Raw genomic sequence first — 18,501 nt, 5'->3', positions numbered from 1 at the left:
AGCAGATATGCTAGCACACAGGTCCCATGACGGCTTACACACCTTCTGTCATTGTGCATCTCTAGTTCTCTCCTTTCAGTAGTTTTCAAGTACGACCCCCCCCTCCCCGCCCCACATTTCTATCTCGTCTTGACTTCGGTTGTTAGAAGGTAGACACCACTCGCTCCAGCTTCTGAACTTCCTTATTGTTTGCTCACACTGCCCTTGAACTCTTGAGTTTCCTGTGAACTGGAAGATAGGACAGAAGACCTGATTTAGATGAACCATTACTTACAACAACATTCTGATCCTTTGATCCCTTGATGAGCCTGTGTTTGGCAGTGATCATTTGCTGCCTGGACAGGATGAAAATCTTAAAATAGGAATTAGATCAAGGTATTCTTCACTCAGAATCCCCTACAGGCTCTCGGTTCTTGTTTGCCAAAGTCCTTAAAGTGGCCTGACAGGCCCACCCGATTCTCCCACCCCCAGTTATGACCTCATTTTCTCATACCCCATCCCCCACACCTAATCCTCCTGCCACACTGGCCCCCTTAACCTTCTCATACCCCACACCAGCCTTGGGGCTCTTGCTCTTTCTTCAGGTATCCATGTGACCTGCCCCCGAGGGCCTCTCTCACATGGCGCCTTCTCAGTGATCCTTCTTTGGCCGCTCCATTGTACCCCACCCAGCCTCTAACCAGACACCTTCTACGTTGGTCTCCTGTGGCTGCCATAACCAGTCACCACAAACATGGTGGTTTAAAACAACAGAAATTGGGGCACCTGGATGGCACAGTGGGTTAAGCGTTCAATTTTTGATTTTGGCTCAGGTCCTGACCTCGCAGTTCGTGGGTTCCAGCCCTGCATTGGGCTCTGTGCTGACAATGCAGGTCCTCCTTGGGATTCTCTCTCTCCCTCTCTCTTTGCCCCTCCCCTGCTCATGTTCTCTCTCTCTCTCAAAAAAACAAAAAATAAATAAATAAATGAATGAATGAATGAATGAATGAAGCAAACTGGAAACTTACTCTCACGATTCCAGAGAGCACAAGTCCAAAATCAAGATGTCAGCTGATTTGTGCTCCCTCCAGAGGCTCTAGGACAGATTTTCTTGTTTCTCCCTCAGTTTCTGGTGGCTCCAGCCATTCCTTGGCTTGTGGCCACACCCCTGCGGCTTCTGCCTTTGTGATCACACGTCTGCTTCCTTTTCTCTGTGTAGCTCTCTCTTTTTAAGTGTGCAGTTCAGTGACATAGTGTTGTCAAACCATTCTCCAAAACTTTTCATCTTGCAAATCAGAATCTGTCCATCAGACAACTCCCCATCCTCCCCTGCCCCCAGCCCCAGCACCCAGCATTCTTCTCTGTCTCTACTAATTTGACTACTTTAGATAGCCTCTTGTAAGTGGAATCATACAGCATCCATCTTTTGTGACAGGCTTACCTAACATAACGTCCTCAAGGTTCACCCATGTGGTAACATTGAAGAATTCCCTTCCTTTTTAAGGCTGAATGATATTTCATGGTGTGTATATACCATGTTTTCTCTCTCGTCTGCTTGTCCGTTGATGGACTTTTGGGTCACCTCTACTCTTGGCCACTGTGAGCAGTGCTGCTGTGAGCCTGGGCGTGCCCAGTGCCTTTCCAAGATCCTGCCTTCATCACGTTTAGAGATCTACCCAGCAGGGGGATTGTTGGGTCATTGGGCAGTTCTGGTTTTAATTTCTTGAGGTACCTGCATATTATTTTCCATAGTGGTTGTACCATTCACAAAGCCACACAGAGCTCACAGGGGCTCTGATTTCTTCACATCCTCACCAACATTTGTTTTGTTTTATAGCAGCCTTCCTACGGGTATGTGGGTATCTCTGTATCTTTTATAAAGACACTTGTCATTGGACTTAGGGCCCACATGAATAAGCATCAAGATCCTTAAGTACATTTGGAAAGACTCCCCAAGTAAGGTCACATTCATAGCTTCCAGGGATTCAAACACAGATGACATTCAGCCCCTGCATTCCTTAACAGCTTCCCTCCTTTATTTTTCCACTTGACACTGACCACCAGCTGACAGGCTATATGTTATTTATTGAAGGGCAATAATCAAAATAAATCCACAAGGACAAGGATTTTTGTTTTCACCGTTGTGTCCCCAGGGCTTAGAATAGTGTGTCTCCAGGGGTGCCTGGGTGGCTCAGTGAGTGAAGCGTCCAACTTCAGCTCAGGTCATGATCTCATGGTTCATGGGTTTGAGCCCCACATTGGGCTCTGTGCTGAAGCTCAGAGCCTGGAGTCTGCTTGGTATTCTGTGTCTCCCTCTCTGCCCTTCCCCAGCTCACACTGTCTCTCTCTCAAAAATAAACATAAAAAAAAAAAAAGGTAAGTGCGTCTGGCACAATTAGCTGCTCTTAGATATTGGTTGAGTGAGGGGGTAGCTAGTTTAGGTAAATGTTGGCAGAAATTGCCACACCACCTTTGAGGAGAAGTTTTTGGGCCTGGGGATTTAGATTTAGATTACCTAACTTAGATTTTCTCCTGTGGGTAATGCTGTCTCTTTAAGATTACCCGTTACTTAGGACAAAGTTTAGGGTTTGTCTTTATGAAAAGAAAGCCCACAAGAGGTACCTGGGAGGCTCAATCCATTAAGCGTCTGACTCTTGATTTCAGCTCAGGTCACGATTTCACGGTTCGGTTCATGAACTTGAGCCCCACATTAGGCTCTGCGCTGACAGGGAGGAGTCTGCTTGGGATTCTCTCCCTCTCTCTGCTCCTCCCTTGTGTGAGCATGTGTGCGCTCTCTCAAAATAAACTTTAAAAAATGCACAAAATTAGAAATGTAAATTCCATTTCTCACTCAAAATCAAAAGCGAGGAACCCACTTAAGACTACCAGAACTGTGTTAAAAGGGCTTAGAGAAACTGGATGTCTTATGAGGCAATTTGAGTATCTTTCAAAAGGAGTAGTGATTGTCATGTATGCAGAACATTTAGTTTTACTGAAAATCCTCCCAGGTTCTGGATTTAATGGTTTACAGGATGTAGCAGTGACAGACGCTTGTCAAATGACATGTGAAGATGCAACCAGCCAAATCCACGATGTCCAACGATGCAGGTGCTTTAGTACATAAATGGCACCATCATCATCAACAGCAGAGACGGAGGGGAGTTGTTCCATATTAAAAGACATTATCATGAATGCAGTGGGTTTACCTTGTTTGGATCCTGATTAAACAATCTCAAGTTTTCTGAGACAATGGGGAAACTTATCATATGCTAAGTATTAGAGGGCATTAAAGAATTGTGTTTAATTTTGTAAAGTCCTTGTCAGAGACACACCCTGAAGTACTGATGGGTGAACCGCAGAAGGCGGTGTTACTAGATGTAAACACGCCTCATGGCCCTGCTCGTTCTGAGTTTTTCTCATTCTCTAGCCCAGATTCTCGCCAGTTTGCACCAGCTCGTTCAAGGAAAGGACAAGAGAGAGCCGCAACAGCAGGCAGGGAGAGTCCTGTAACCCGAAGCCTGGCCCGAGATTTGACCGGAGGTCAGACTGCCCAACGTGGCCAGAGTGTGTTCACTGTCCGTTCCATTAGACAGAAATGAGCCACATACTATATTTAAAAACCTGGAGGTTTCATGCCAAACCCAAATTTCCAGGTTCAGAAGAAGAGAGATTTAAAAAGAGGCTTTGGGTCCTCCCCCACTAGAGCTCCCTGGGAGGCCCTGCCTTGCCGACCGCGTTCTTTAATCCCCAGGAGTGTTGCTGCCCAGCTCGGCAAGGACGGTATTGCAGGGTTTCTTTGTGTTTAGCAGGAAGGCGCTCAGCACAACCGCGCTAGGCCCCAGGTGTACCTCCCAGCGGCCCGACAGCCCGAATCCAGGTCACGCACGTCCCAAATCTTCACCTTGGGGACAGCGAGCAGTCCACAGGCTGAGAAAACCACGGGAACTGCGGGTACAAAACGAGGCCGTCGCCACATCTCACCCCGCAGGCCCAGGGTCCAGTAAAATCTTGACTAAGGGACCCTTGTCGCCATCAGTCCCCGCACCCGCTCAGCCAGTGTCTCCGACGCAAGGGTCGGGAAACGTCGGCACAACCGCGGGTCACGCCAGAGCCCCACTAGCTCCAGCTGCCCCTACCCTTTCCCCCGCGCGGGACGGGGCCCCAGCTCCTTCCCCGGGGCCGGGCCCTCGGCCTGTGCTCGCGACGCCCCCCACGCAGGCGGGACCCGACGCCAGGCGAAGAGTCGGGGAGCGAGCGAATCAGCGCGTGAGCGCTCTGACCCAGGCTGCGCAGCGTCTCTTGGAAGTGGGGCGCAGGAGTGCGCGTGCGCACAGGAGGGCGCGCTAGGTAGATGTCGAGGAGAGCAACATCTCCGGGGAAGCGGGAAGGGGCCCCGGGCGTCCCCCGCATGCGCATTCTCCTCTTCGGCCGTGCTGCGCGGCCTGGAAGACCCATGGACCCGGACGGACGCAGGGCCGGCGTCACAGCGCATGCGCACTTTGCGTCTGGCCCCGCTGCGGCGCCGGGACTGGGGCGCAGGCGCGCGCGTGCGCGGCGGGCCGAGGGCGTTCGTTGGCAGGTGTCCGGGCGGGTGGCGGCGGGCGATGGGACGACCGGCGCTGCTGCTGCTCGCGCTGTGCGCAGCTGGCGCCCGGGGCCTCTACTTCCACATCGGCGAGACCGAGAAGCGCTGCTTCATCGAGGAGATCCCCGACGAGACCATGGTCATCGGTCAGGCGGGGCGAGGGAGGACAGGGCCCTGCGTGTCCCCCAGACGCGGTCACGGCGCCCCGCGGAGCGTGGGAGTCGCGCGGAGCAGGCGGGTCGTGACGGCTCTGTCTGCTCCGCAGGGAACTACCGCACCCAGATGTGGGACAAGCAGAAGGAAGTCTTTCTGCCCTCGACCCCGGGCCTGGGCATGCACGTGGAGGTGAAGGATCCCGAAGGCAAGGTAGGGCCCCCGCTGGCCGTGCTCAGGCTGGGGCAGGGGCGCTTTGCAGACTCCGTCGGGCTTCCTTCGCTAGAGCTGTCTGGGACGCGCGGAGCTCAGAGGACGTGAGCGTGCCCTGGGACAGGTGACAGTACAGGTAGGGGCTCTCTCTGTCCTGTTGCAGGTGGTGCTGTCCCGGCAGTATGGCTCGGAGGGCCGCTTCACCTTTACTTCCCACACTCCTGGTGACCACCAGATCTGCCTGCATTCCAACTCCACCAGGATGTCCCTCTTTGCTGGCGGCAGACTGGTAAGAGAATGTTCTGTTTGGCCACAGCTCGGAATCTTGAGTTTGATTTTGTCAAGTTTTGAGTTCATGACCATTGTTGTTTGTGACACTTTGTGACACGGTCACAGGGAGACAGACACAGCACTCCTATCCCACAGCCAGGGACCAGAGGAGGTTTTGTAGCCTGGAACAGAGTCGGAGGCCCCCTGGGCTCAGACACTGTAACCTCAGAGGGTTACTGACCTTAGGACCCTGGGGCGCTCACCCCGTCTCTTTGTAGCGTGTGCACCTAGACATCCAGGGTGGGGAGCATGCCAACAACTACCCGGAGATTGCCGCCAAGGATAAACTGACAGAACTGCAGCTCCGAGCTCGACAGCTACTTGATCAGGTGGAGCAGATCCAGAAGGAGCAGGATTACCAGAGGGTAAGCACGTGACTGTACTGGGACATGGCTGCTGACCTTTGTACCCTCTGTGCCTACTGGAAGTTTCTGCCTGGGGCCTCTCCTACTTGGGGGATCAGCTGACACGGGGGAGTATCGGTCTCCATAGCCGTCTTCAAGCTTTGTAGACCAAGCGAAGAGAGGACAGTCCCCAGTCTAGCAGTAGCTGTTGCCTGCCCAGCAGGGATGCTTGCGGAGGGCAGCATGCCACCCTGGGGCCACTGCCAGTGGGATCAGGGGCGGTATTTCAGAAGGCACTTGGTCCTGAAGTTCAATCCTGTGCAGGAGGGAGGAGCCTAACAATAGCCGGCAACGTTTCCCCTGTGCCTCTAACCCACCTCTGTTGTCTCGCGCAGTATCGTGAGGAGCGCTTCCGTCTTACCAGCGAGAGCACCAACCAGAGGGTCCTGTGGTGGTCAATTGCTCAGACGGTCATCCTCATCCTCACTGGAATCTGGCAGATGCGTCACCTCAAAAGCTTCTTTGAGGCCAAGAAGCTGGTGTAGTATCCTCTCCGTCCGATCCTCCCGTCACATCAATTTTTGGTACTTTCCCCACCTGATAACTTCTCCACCTGGATTTTGAGGGAAAAAAAATGAAAAAAGACCACAAGCCACATTGTTTCCATGGCAACAAAGCATTCACGTCAGCCACTTGTGCACACTGGTTTTCAAGGACCCAGGACGTTGGTCTGAGTTTCCAAAGGTCCATTTGGGGTCTGTTTGGAGTCGGAACTGACCCGGGACTAAGTCTTGGGTCTGGGATTCCCCCCATCCTGGCACAAAAAGAGCAAGTGAAAAAGTGTCTGCTACCACTTTAGTTTCTCTCTTTCTATTTCTGCAGTAGGCAGCTGAAACGCCCGGCCAGGGGCGGCCCTGCCTCCCTATTCCCTTGTTAGTCCTGGGTTTGCTCAGTGGCTTTGTGAATGTAAATAGGGCAGAGGCCTCAGAGAATTGTAATGTTTTTCTATATATTAGAACTATTTTTTGATAAATTATATATATTTTACTTCCTAGTTGAAGTGTTCCTGCCTGTGTTTGACTAGGTGAAAACACCCATGCAGCTTCCCCTACGCTGTTTCTCCGAACAGTTTTAAGGGCCGCAGCAGCTCACAGACATTATAGATGCTCTCACGGCCTCCCCAGGCGCCTGGGCAGAGACTTCCCTGAGGCACCTGCGATTTCCATCACGCAGGGTTTCTGAGAGTGAGGCAGTCACAGAGCTAGCACCGGCGGGGCCCTCCTACTCTCTTCTTTTCACTTTGATTTAAGCCGTGGTAAATGTTTTTTTTGCAGGAGCCACGTTTGGTTCTTCACACAGATTTTTCCAGTGAAATAAAATGTGTTGTAGTAGCTGTGTTTGAAATGAAGTAAGAGGTGGTGAGCAGAGGGGAGGCACGAAAGGAAGTGGAAGAAAGGCCCTTGGCCTTGCTGGCTCCCGTGCTGTCCCACAGTGGGCTTCAGTGTGGCCTCATTCTGCAGGGGTTTGGCCGGATGGGTGTCCATGGGTGTGGAACGGACAGGGCAGTTGCTCAGCCACTCACAGAGGTCGGCCACACAGGCCCATCAGCAGGGAATCGCGCAAGCAGATGAACTGCCTGTTTCTTAGCCCCTGGAATCTTTTACAGATCTTAGTACACTGTCCCCCTGTTGTAGTAAACTTGCCCATTCTTGGCTTTTTCTTTCATGGTTTTATTTATTACATGCACTTGTTCATTTAACATATTATTTGACCCACAGAACTAAATCTTTTTCTCTGCATCCCATACTATTCCACATGTGTTCATGTTTTTAATCATAAAAACACATGCAAGTTTGTTTTCTAGGCTTTGTCATTCAATATGTGTAATCATATTTAAAATTAAGTGTTTCTCCTGTTTCTGATTCTGGATGGTTGTGTAACAGTCCAGTAAGTGAACTACTGTAACTGACTTCTCTAAAATTTCTTTGAATACTTAAAATTAGTTTTCAATTTTTAAAAAAATATTTACTTATTTTGGGGAGAGTGCCAGCAGGGGTGGAACAGGGAGAGGGACAGAGGATCCAAAGTGGGCTCTGTACTGATAGGCTGACAGCAGCGAGCCCAGTGTCGGGCTATAACTCACAAACTGTGAGATCATGTCCTGAGCCAAAGTCAGGTGCTCAACCAACTGAGCCCCCCAGGTGCTCCTAGTTTAAAATTTTCTTAGGTGAAAATTAACACAGGGAAAAAGAGGTGGCCCTGGAACTTGTTAGCCACGCGGACCTCTGGCTTGGGGCGCCTGGGGACTAAGGGATGTGGCTGGGACTGTGGCTGTTCTGCTGGAGCCCGGGCTGAGGGAGGGCAGAAGACTACAGCTAAGAACCAGAGCAGGCTTCCAGTCTGTCCACTACAGACACAGTCAAGTGGATCTTGGTTATGCCAGTAGGTCTGTGAGTTCTGGGTTTCTTCTGTGACGTTTTGAAAGGAAGGGGCATGGACCACTGATGGGGCAGGTCAATGAAAGATGATGGGCCAGCAAGTGGTGGCTGTGGAGAGGAGGATCTTCGTGCTGGTGTGTGACATTCACATACCTTGTGGTCTATGAAAGGTTTTTTGTTTTTGGGTTTTTTTTTTTAGAAAACAAGTTTGGCTAGATTCAGGGAAATCTGATTTTCTTCACAATACTACCCTGATTACATTCTGAAATTCTTCCTTTCTTAGTATGACATCCTTAACCACAAAAAAAAAAAAACAAAAAAACAAAAAAAAACGGTAGGGGGAGAGGCCTGGTCTCCAGCTCTGGGCAAAGGAAAATGAAGGTTGCTATTAACTAGGGAGATTATTTTGGGTTATCTGGGTGAGTCCAGTGGCATCATAAGGTTCATTGAAAGTGGAGGCAAAAGACAGCGATGAGACGTGAGGACTCAACCCACCATTGCTGGCGCTGAGGATGAAGGAAGTGGACCCCCAGGCAAGCAGGGCAAAGCAAATAATTATCTGAGTCTGCAGAAGCAAATGCAGTGTTGCCAAAGTTATTTCAGCCTGGTGAGACCCGTAAGAGTGAACTACAGAACCATAGGACAATAGTTGTGTTGTTTTATGCTAAGTTTATGCTGATTTGTTACAGCAGCAGTAGGGAATACAGGTGGCCACGAGAATCCTTATTTTTAACCACGTTGTGCAGGTAACTGATGGGCAGCCACATTAGGGAACTCCAGGCCGGCCGACCTTCTTCTATGACTCATGCTAGTCGTTTTTCCAGCCCTCATCCCAGTACGGCCTAGGTGCTGCAGCCTGTCCGTCCTATGGAGTGCCTCGGGGCCTTGAGCCCTTGTGCTGGTGCACGCAGGGTCACACGTTTTCTCTGCAAGCCGCCACCCCCTGCTCGGTTCCCACTGCAACCTGGACTCCACCGACGCCGCAGGTGCCGAGAAGGTGGCCTCAAGCGCGGCGGCCCGGGGGCAGGCGGAGCGCACACACCGCGGCCCGGGAGCGGGTTTGGGGGGGCCCCCTCCCCGGCGGGGGGTGCACACAGGCAGGCCCCGACGCTAGTCTCCCGGTGGAGGCAGTGCGGGCGGGACTCCTAGGGCGAGGCTGACAGAGGCAGCGCTACCTGAAGGTGGACCCACAGGCAACGACTGCGGACAGGAGGCGTGTCCGGGCCCTTGGTGGGCGGGCGGAGGCGGGCACCGGCGACCACGCAGCCCCGCCTCCGTCGCCGGAACACCCGCCCGGCCGGGCCTGAGGATGAGGCTCCGCCTGCGACCCCGGACCCTGCGCACGGCCGCAGCCGCACAGCCCAGCCGGAACGCCGGAAACCCAGGCCGCAGCACTTCCGGGGGGGGGGGGGGGTGCGGCCCATGCGCAGTCGCGCTCTGACTGCGGTGCGTTTGCGCTGGCGTCGCAGAGAGGCGGCATGGCGGACCCAGAGGTGCTGGGCTTCGAGCACATGGGTCTGGACCCCCGGCTCCTGCAGGTACCAGGGAGGGCTGAGGAGCCGGGCCGACGGGGCAGGGGCGGCCACAGCGCCGCGCGCCGCCTGAGCCGCGCCTCGTGTCTCCTAGGCCGTCGCCGACCTGGGCTGGTCGCGCCCCACGCTGATCCAGGAGAAGGCCATCCCGCTGGCCCTGGAGGGGAAGGACCTCCTGGCTCGGGCGCGCACGGGCTCGGGGAAGACGGCCGCTTACGCCATTCCGATGTTGCAGCTGCTGCTCCACAGGAAGGCGGTGGGTCGGGGCGGGAGCCCGAGGGGCGGGAGGGGCGTGCCTGGTGCTGGTCCGCGCACTGGGCTGCAACCGAGGTTGCCTGGCCCCGGCCCAGGCGCTGCCAGCGTTGTTCTTTGCGTAGAGGTTGCATCACATTCCCTTCTCTGTGCCACGGAGAGCGGGCACCTTTCCCGGTTCTGCTTAACTCACGTGAACCTCTAGCGTTTAAGTAACTTTGTAACCGCAAAGTAAGTTGCCGTTCGTGAGGGTCGGCGCCTGCGGAAAGAGCATTCCGTTCTGAGAAGAATACAAGTGAGCGAGGGCTTGATGAGGACACAGCCAGGTGGTTATGGGGAAGCCCCCACGGTTGGGTCAGATTGCCCGGAAGAGACGGAGGAAAGGAAAGCAAAGCGTCCGATGGCTCTGCGGCCGCGGGCTGGCCCGCTGAAGTCTGACGTTTGTGCTCTTGCAGACTGGCCCCGCGGTAGAGCAGGCTGTGAGAGGGCTCGTGCTGGTGCCCACCAAGGAGCTGGCGCGGCAGGCCCGGTCCATGGTTCAGCAGCTGGCTGCCTACTGCGCTCGGGACATCCGGGTGGCAGATGTCTCTGCTGCTGAAGACTCAGCCTCTCAGAGGTAGGTGAGAGAAGCAGGGCCGTGGAGGAATGAAGGGCATGGGCCTGGGGGGCTAAGGGGGGGGGGGGGTTATGCAGTCATGAGGAGGAGCAGGCAGGGGTGAGGCCCCAGCTGCTCCCTTCTCTCCCATACTGAGGTGTTGCCTGCCTGCAGAGCTGTGCTGATGGAGAAGCCCGATATAGTAGTGGGGACCCCGTCTCGCATCTTAAACCACTTGCAGCAAGACAGCTTGACCCTGAGAGACTCCCTGGAGCTGCTGGTGGTGGACGAGGCTGACCTTCTCTTCTCCTTTGGTTTTGAGGAGGAACTCAAGAGTCTGCTCTGGTAAGGAGGACGCGTGGGGTGGGAACAGGCTCCAGGGCCTGGAGCAGGGGGCCAGTGCTTCACCTGCTACACTTGGTGGCTCGGAGCTGGAGTCTGACAGGTTCTGCTTTGTTCCAGTCACTTGCCCCGGATTTATCAGGCTCTTCTGATGTCAGCTACTTTCAACGAGGACGTGCAGGCCCTCAAGGAGCTGGTATTGCATAACCCGGTAAGGGCCCTGCAGTACCAGCTGGAGCCGCTGATGTGAAACTCCCTTCTCGAAGGAGCTCTTTGGTATCTCGGGTGGGACAGTTGTTAGGGCGTGAGCCTCTCTGGTTCTGAGGCGCTAGAGGCCGGTGGTCGTTAACACGCTGTCTGCTACAGACAACCATGCAGATGTCCACTGGGGTGGTTCAAGGTATGAGCAGGGACCCCCAAGGGTCAGAAAGGCTGCTTTGAGCAGCATGGCCGAAGCTCTCACCTTATGGGAGCTGGACTCTTCTGAAAGGTCACTGCCGTAGGGCTTTCCTCCTGAGGGCCATCCCTCATGTTGTGTTTCTCTGTCACGTGCCTCTAGCGCATCGTAGTCTTGTGTCCTCCACCCACACGACGGTTAGGGTGCGTTGAATTGTCATGACACCCAGATGAAGGGGACGCAGGGTGCCCTGGCTCACACTTTTGTGCCCTGGTTGGCCAGCAGCTTGCGGTAGCTGACCTGACCGCGGGCCGCGGGGCCGTCTTCCCTAGGTTACTCTCAAGCTGCAGGAGTCCCAGCTGCCAGGGCCAGACCAGTTAAAGCAGTTTCAGGTGGTCTGTGAGACCGAGGAGGACAAGTTCCTGCTGCTGTATGCCCTGCTCAAGCTCTCGCTGATCCGGGGCAAGTCCCTGCTGTTTGTCAACACGCTGGAGAGGAGTTACAGGCTGCGCCTGTTCCTGGAGCAGTTTGGCATCCCCGCCTGCGTGCTCAACGGGGAGCTGCCACTGCGCTCCAGGTGGGCCACGCCACCCCCCAGCTGAGATGCGCCCGAGGGGGTTGGTGGGGGTGGGCGCGGCTGGCGTTCTCTCTTAAGCACAAAGTAGAGGCCTGGCTGTGGGCCTGACTGATCTTCGCTGACTTTCCCTGTCACAACTCCTGCCGTCGCTTTGTCTTCAGCTGAGGCTGTTGAGGCACGACAGTTGAGCAGGAACAGAGTTGGAGAGGAGGAAAGTGTCAGGGTGGTGGTTACGATGATGTCAGGGTGGGAGGGGGACTCTAGCTGCCTCCTGGGCCCGACGCTTCCTCTGCCCTCGGGCCACAGGTGCCACATCATCTCACAGTTCAACCAAGGCTTCTACGACTGTGTCATAGCAACCGACACCGAAGTTCTGGGAGCCCTGGTTAAGGGCAAGCGTCGAGGCAAGGGCCCCAAGGGAGACAGGTGAGTGCTGGTCTCTCTTCCCAGCCCCTGCAGGGAGTCTGGTGTTCAGGCCTGCGGGTCCACAGAAGAGGGGTGAAGGGTGCACCTGCACGCGCCCCAGGGCAGCGGTAAGGGCCAAACTTGGCTTGTTGGTGGGCCGTCCTGTGCTGGGTGTGTGTCTGTGATGGGTGAGGAGTAGGTTCCCCAAGGGAACATGAGCCTAACAGACTCCAGGTGTGGCTCTCGGATCGCTTTGTGATGCAGTGAGTCTGCCCTGCCCCCCCCCCCCCCCCCCCCCCCCCCCCCCCCCCCCCCCCCGCGCTGAGGTCAGGGTGAAAGGTTTGGCCGCCGCCACTACCCTAGGTCCTGAAACAGTACCAATTCTAGGGTTTTAAACCCATTAGGGTTTTATCATTTCTTATCAAGCTTTATTGAGAGATGTTGCGAATTAAAAGGCTTGAGAGGCTGGAGATCGCTGGTCTGGAGGGAGGAGGAGGTCAGTCTGACACTAGGATGTCTCCCCACAGGGCTTCTGATCCGGAGGCCGGCGTGGCCCGGGGCATAGACTTCCACCACGTGTGCGCTGTGCTCAACTTTGATCTGCCCCCTACCCCTGAAGCCTACATTCATCGGGCTGGCAGGTAGGAGAGCCGGGGCCTGGCGGGCAGGCAGTAGGCCTCGGGCTGGAGATTGATGCCGGGCCACGTGTCCTTGCAGGACGGCGCGTGCCAACAACCCAGGCATGGTTTTGACCTTCGTGCTGCCCGCTGAGCAATCGCACCTCGACACGATCGAGGAGCTTCTGTGTGGAGGTGAGAGCCCAGCCCTCCTCTCCAGCCACACCTCAGACCCAGTGGTGGGGATGGCAGCGGGGACACCAGCGTGGGCAGTAGCACCCCTGCTCGGCCCTGCTCTGCTCGGCCCTGCCCTGCCCCTCCCTCCTGCTCCACCTTCTCACACTCAGGGTGGCAGGCGGCATCCCCCACAGATGAGCAAGCTGAGGTCCAGAGCTGTCGGGCAGGTGGTCAGAGTCACGTTTATTGTCTGATTCAAGGGGCAGAAGGACCAAGGGAGGGGAGGGGGTTTGGAGAAAAGGGAGGGGGCTGGTGGTGTCCCAGGAGAGGACTTTGGGAGAGGAGGCTACGCGGGGTGTCCTTCCCTGACCCCCAGGTAGCCCAGCCGTGGTCTGGGCTCCTCTGTCTTCGAGGTTACGTTGCAGCAGCGTAGCTGGCAACTTTCCAGGCCGAGGGGCAGGCTGTGCAAGGGGCGTGGCTGGGGCTGCCCTCCAGCCAGGAGGTTCTGTAAGGAGGTCCGGACAGGGCTTCTGTGCAGCCTCATTGCTGCCTGTGTTGGGGGTGCGGGAAAGACACCATTCACCACGTGGCATTAAGCCTGTGGGCTCGTGCAGAAGATGGGCCGGGGCACCGCTTGGCAGGCATGTGAGGGGTGCGTTGTGCCCTGGCTTCTTCAGCTGGCACGCTGGTTTGTCACGGACGCTGAGTGTCCCAGCGTGGCCATTCCTGCTCAGAACGGGGCGTGGCTGCAGGTGGTGGTGTTCTGTGCTGCCCTTTGCTTTTGCTGCTCTTATGGCGAGAGTGGGTAGGTGGGCAGGTTGCAAGGCTGAGGATGTGTCTGGCACCCAGGGGATGATGGGTTGCCCCAGTCACAGTGTCCTGGAGCAGCTGTTGTGGGCCATCCACAAGACTCTGGTTTCTCGCTGTACATGCACGTCACGGGGAAGCAGTGGGCTGGGCTCTGCGCTGCTTCGCCCCAGGGAGGGGTTACAAGGGGCTCTGAGCAGGTGACCCCCCAGTAGACCCACCCTGAACCTTCAGCCCAGGGGACCCTCTGTGCTGTTCTCTCCACAGAGAACGAGGCCCCTGTCCTGCTGCCCTACCAGTTCCGCATGGAGGAGATCGAGGGCTTCCGCTATCGCTGCAGGGTGAGTGGAACGTGGGGTGGGGGGAGGGGGGTCCATTCCTCAGGGACCTGGGTCAGACCCCTGCTGCTGAATGCTGGACATGAGGGAAGATTGGGCAGCCTCGCCGTCCTGACCTCTGGTGTGCACACCCAGGACGCCATGCGCTCAGTGACAAAACAGGCCATTCGAGAGGCAAGGTTGAAGGAGATCAAGGAGGAACTTCTGCATTCAGAGAGGCTCAAGGTGAGGGCCGGTGGGGGGAGGACTCGGCCTCTGTGGGGGACACGTGGCTCTGAGCAGGGAGCACATGGGGCGCAGCTGCTCACAGGAGGGCCTCAGAAGGAAGAGTGAGCCTGCTGTTCGCCCGTGTCCCTTGCAGACATACTTCGAAGACAACCCCCGGGACCTCCAGCTGCTGCGGCACGATCTGCCTTTGCACCCTGCCGTGGTGAAGCCCCACCTGGGCCACGTCCCTGACTACCTAGGTGAGCGCGTACCCCTGTGTGGGCAGGGGCGGGGACCCCATGCTGCAGGCACTGGCAGAGGCCGCACCCAGGCCCAGCAGCACCATCCCAGCCGCTGGTTATGCAGCAGGGCCAGTGTGGAAGGGGGTCATGGCAGGAGGTGAAGCGGGGGTGGGGGATTGGGGAACAGGCCTGTCTGAGCCTCATGGGGACCAGAGATGCCCAGGTTACCGTCATGTCAGGAATGGACCATGAGCTCGGCTTCTGGGGTACAGTCAAGGCCAAAATTCAACCAGGTGGTCCAAGTGTCTGGTTTTCTTTGTGCAGCCGTAATCCTGGTAATGGTGTCCGGTGTGTGGTGTCTCTGGTAACAAGCACATGTGTTTTTGTGCTGAACTTGCTGAAGACAGGTTAAGGGGGAAGGGCCAGTAAGAGTTGGCCCTCTCAAGCCCGTGGGTGTGCAGGAAAGGCTTGGGCCAGCAGCACAGAAGGATTCAGAACATGGGAAGGTGCCACAGAGACTGGTGGAGTGGGTTCCCCAGGACTGACCTGGAGGGACTGGTGAGGGCCAGGTTCTCTAAAGACTGGAGGGACTGGTGGGGGCCGAATTCCCCAGGACTGATCTGGAGGGATTGGTGGGGGCCGAGTTCCCCAGGACTGACCTTCAGGGATTGGTGGGGGCCAGGTTCCCAAGGACTGACCTAAAGAGATTGGTGGGGGCCAGGTTCCCCAAGGACTGACCTGGAGACGTTGTTGAAGGCCAGGTTCCTCAAGGACTGACCTGGAGAGATTGGTGGGGGCCAGGTTCCCCAAGGACTGAACTGGAAGGACCGAATTCCCCAGGCCTGATCTGGAGGGACTGGTGGGGGCCAGGTTCTCCAAAGACTGGAGGGACTGTGGGGGCCAAATTCCCCAGGACTGATCTGGAGGGATTGGTGGGGGCCAAGTTCCCCAGGACTGACCTTCAGGGATTAGTGGGGGCCGGGTTCCCCAAGGACTGACGTGGAGGCATTGGTGGGGGCTGGGTTCCCCAAGGACTGACCTAGAGGGATTGGTGGGGGCCAAGTTCCCCAAGGACTGACCTGGAGGGACTGGTGGCGGCCGGGTTCCCCAAAGACCTGGAGGGATTGGTGGAGGCTGGGTTCCCAAGGACTGAACTGGAGGGATTGGTGGGGGCCAGGTTCCCAAGGACTGACCCGGAGGGATTGGTGGGGGCCAGGTTCCCTAAGGACTGACCTAGAGAGACAGGGAGAAGGGGGTGAGGGAACCCTGTCCTGCATCCCACAGGAGCAAAGTCTTTGGTAAGAGTGTGTGGCGGGGAGCCTAGGGGGCCAGGTGAGGTGGGAGAGGGCGGCAGTGGGATATGGAGGCCTGTGGGGATTGGGTGGGTGCCCTGCCAAGGTCAGGTGGTGGTGAGGTCAGAGGCCAAGGATCACAGCACGTGGCAGCAGTGACCATGTGGCCTGGTGGGTGTAGGAAGGATGTGAGGGAAGGGCTCTGGTTGGGTATGAATTTGTAATAACAGACCACATGTGAAGAAGTTACACGTGGGCTTTTTTTCTGTTTCAGAAGTATCTTTGCCTTAAAAATGCATGTGATTTTGTCTTTCTGCCACGTTCTTAACGCAGCAAACAAACACAGTCGGGGAGGGACTTAACCTGTGTCTTTGCAATCTCGTCCCAGAACACAGCCACCCTCGCAGCCCTGGGCACGTGGTGGGAGGCAGCGGGTGCTCCTGGGCCCCTTGGACATAGGGGCAGATTGGAGCCAGCCCGCCGGTCACAGGGGACGTGGGTGGGCAGGTGGGCTACGTGCAGGGGTGGTGGCAGCCATGGGGTCTATGTGTCTTTTAGTCCCTCCTGCTCTGCGTGGTCTTGTCCACCCTCCCAAGAAGCGGAAGAAGCTGGCCTCTAAGAAGGCCAAGGTCAAGGTAAGTTTTCTGGGTCCTTGGTGATGCTGCAGGGCTCTCCTACCTTGTTCCGTTGTCCTAGGGGTGTACATGTCCCTTGCCCTTGGGAGGTGGGGGAAGGGCCCTGAGAACTCGGCCCATGCTCTTGGGCTGCGGGTTAGTCGTGGGGGCAGACACTCCCTGGGCTGCTTGCCAGCAGCTTCAAGAACACAGGAGGGTCTGCTCTGCCCCCGCTGCCCACCCTGTCTAGCGGGGACCACGCCTCCCATCTCTCCCAGTCTGTCTCCGCTGAACCCAATTTCCTGGCTAACCCGTGACTTTGCCCCGCAGAAGGCACGGACCCGGAACCCACTGCGCAGCTTCAGGCACAGAGAGGAGAGACGTAGGCCCACCGCTGTGCCTCCCTGAGGCTGTGCGTGCAGCCTCTGGTCTTGGGGATGCGTTCTGGGGCTGAGCAGGGAGCGGAGGCCAGCTTCCCGTCCTGGATGGTCTGGATGGTGGGGCAGGCAGCGCCGTGGTGGTGCTGGTTCCTGGTGCCACCAGGCTGCCACTTTGTTCCTTGACAGAATAAGGATTCTGGCTGGCCTGGCCTGTGCTTCCTCTCTGTGTGAAGGTATGCTCATCCCTGGAAACCTTGGGAATTAAACCGCATCCAGGAGGCGGCGCCTGGCTCTCTGCCTGCTGCGTGTGGTACCTGCCGGGCCAGCAGAGGTCAGCCGTGCGGCGCTGTGACCCACCTCGCCTGGGTCTCTGGCCCAACCACTGCCGCGCCCAGGACTTGGAATGACCCTGCTCCCCTGGAGCACCACAAGGAGGCGGGCCTTCCCAGCCGTGAGCCCCACACCTCCCCCTCCAAGCCTGGTTGTGTCGTAAATGCCTCCCGGAGGCAGGGAGCCCAGGGAGTCGTCACGGGGTGTGCATGTGCAGCGTTCCAGGCTCTCCACCCAGCCAGAAGGCCCCAGAAGGAGCAGATCCCAGCGTCTGCTGCTGTCCAAAGGCAGGGGGTCTCCCTCGTGCCATGTCCTGGTGTGACTGTCACCTGCTGTGGGCCTTGTGAGGCCGGGCTGGTTGGGAGAGAACATAGGGCAGCGAGGAAGCTGTGTCTTTGCTTCCTGTGAGGGTGTGGTGGCGCTTGGGGTTGCTGGGGCTTGACCTTTCCTGCTGCTGTTGCATTTGAGGGTTTCTGAGGTGTGCTGGTGGGGCTCTGTGAGCGAGCCCGGGGGGCCACTGGGGTTCCAACTGGCCTGAAGCTGCTTTATGAGGCGGGGAGGAGCCGAGGCCTGGCTCTGAGCACAGGAGGGCCCTGGGTGTTCTGGGCTGCCTACGAGGGCACAGCAGCCTTCTCCCCGAGGTTCCCTGTCCCTCTGACCCTACCACCTCCACATGCTCCTGGCCAGTGAGCTTGCAGCTTGGATCCAGGTGCAGGAGGGTTTGGGTCCAAGGGGACTGCCCTGGGCCTGGTCCCCACTTGGGGACAGAGCTGAGGCTGTACACCTGTTGTCTTCAACAAGCTCTGGAGAAGGCCGGTCCCCATTCCCAGGTGGGAAGCAGGGTTCAGAAGTTCCCGGTGCACTGAGCTTACGGGGCAAGTGAGGGCTGGTGGATGGGATGTGGGCCCTGTGCTGGCCCAGCGGCCACCCCAGTGGAGGAACAGCTGGCCTGGCCAGCACTCTCACCACCACGGGGCAGGTGCCGTCTGAGGCATGTGGGAGCTGGGCTGTGCCGACGCACCCCTCCCTGAGCTAGAATGTCAGCCAGCTGGGGCAGTGGAGAGAGTGGGGCGTCCCTGCACCCTGACACCACAGAGGGTCATCTAGTCCCCACCCCACCCTGGGGATAGGCCTTGCTGTGTCCATTTACTTAATTTACATGTGGGGAAACTTAATTTACATTCTGGGGCTAGACTTGTCCACCCAATGTGTGTCTAAACCAGAGCCAGACAGGCCCTAGGGATGTGGGCGTGTGGGAGGACACCCTGGACCTAGAAGGGGTGGGGTGGGGTGGGGTGAGCCTGCTATAAGCCTGAAGCATAAGGCTCACAGCCGAAAGGTCGGCAGAGTGCAGG

At 56.9% G+C, this 18,501-nt stretch overlaps 2 protein-coding genes across 3 annotated transcripts; both read left to right on the top strand.

Moving 5' to 3' along the window:
* Positions 1-4,527: 4,527 nt before the first annotated feature.
* Positions 4,528-7,603, top strand: TMED4 (transmembrane p24 trafficking protein 4). 2 transcript variants are annotated; one of them, XM_042913242.1, is made up of 6 exons: positions 4,528-4,710; positions 4,830-4,930; positions 5,094-5,219; positions 5,479-5,625; positions 6,000-6,188; positions 6,660-7,603. In XM_042913242.1, the coding sequence occupies exons 1-5, from the start codon at positions 4,584-4,586 to the stop codon at positions 6,147-6,149; spliced, it is 651 nt and encodes a 216-aa protein (XP_042769176.1). In that variant the 5' UTR covers positions 4,528-4,583; the 3' UTR covers positions 6,150-6,188; positions 6,660-7,603. The 2 variants fall into 2 exon arrangements, with proteins under 2 accessions (XP_042769176.1, XP_042769167.1); XM_042913233.1 differs by lacking the exon at positions 6,660-7,603 and having other exon boundaries at positions 6,000-6,658.
* A 1,734-nt stretch (positions 7,604-9,337) lies between these two features.
* Positions 9,338-17,021, top strand: DDX56 (DEAD-box helicase 56). Its single transcript, XM_042913217.1, has 14 exons — positions 9,338-9,580; positions 9,669-9,830; positions 10,282-10,442; positions 10,596-10,766; positions 10,884-10,974; positions 11,493-11,737; positions 12,044-12,163; positions 12,670-12,783; positions 12,860-12,954; positions 14,011-14,084; positions 14,217-14,306; positions 14,443-14,548; positions 16,381-16,457; positions 16,767-17,021. Exons 1-14 carry the CDS (start codon positions 9,521-9,523, stop codon positions 16,842-16,844), a joined length of 1,644 nt encoding a protein of 547 aa, XP_042769151.1. The 5' UTR covers positions 9,338-9,520; the 3' UTR covers positions 16,845-17,021.
* The last annotated feature ends 1,480 nt before the right edge of the window (positions 17,022-18,501 follow it).

The sequence above is a fragment of the Panthera leo genome, chromosome A2 (assembly GCF_018350215.1).
Source record: "Panthera leo isolate Ple1 chromosome A2, P.leo_Ple1_pat1.1, whole genome shotgun sequence".
Classification (NCBI taxonomy): Eukaryota; Metazoa; Chordata; class Mammalia; order Carnivora; family Felidae; genus Panthera; species Panthera leo.
The sequence above is the reverse complement of the archived record's forward strand: the minus strand, read 5'-3'. Positions and strand labels throughout refer to the sequence as shown.

What these genes read in the sequence shown, in the direction of transcription:
- TMED4 (XM_042913242.1), top strand. Translation starts at nt 4,584, where the DNA reads ATGGGACGACCGGCGCTGCTGCTGCTCGCGCTGTGCGCAGCTGGCGCC. An exon ending in CGACGAGACCATGGTCATCG is followed by an intron (nt 4,711 to 4,829) that starts GTCAGGCGGGGC and finishes TCTGCTCCGCAG; the next exon opens with GGAACTACCGCACCCAGATG. An exon ending in TCTTTGCTGGCGGCAGACTG is followed by an intron (nt 5,220 to 5,478) that starts GTAAGAGAATGT and finishes GTCTCTTTGTAG; the next exon opens with CGTGTGCACCTAGACATCCA.
- DDX56 (XM_042913217.1), top strand. Translation starts at nt 9,521, where the DNA reads ATGGCGGACCCAGAGGTGCTGGGCTTCGAGCACATGGGTCTGGACCCC. An exon ending in TGCTGCTCCACAGGAAGGCG is followed by an intron (nt 9,831 to 10,281) that starts GTGGGTCGGGGC and finishes GTGCTCTTGCAG; the next exon opens with ACTGGCCCCGCGGTAGAGCA. An exon ending in CTAAGAAGGCCAAGGTCAAG is followed by an intron (nt 16,458 to 16,766) that starts GTAAGTTTTCTG and finishes TTTGCCCCGCAG; the next exon opens with AAGGCACGGACCCGGAACCC.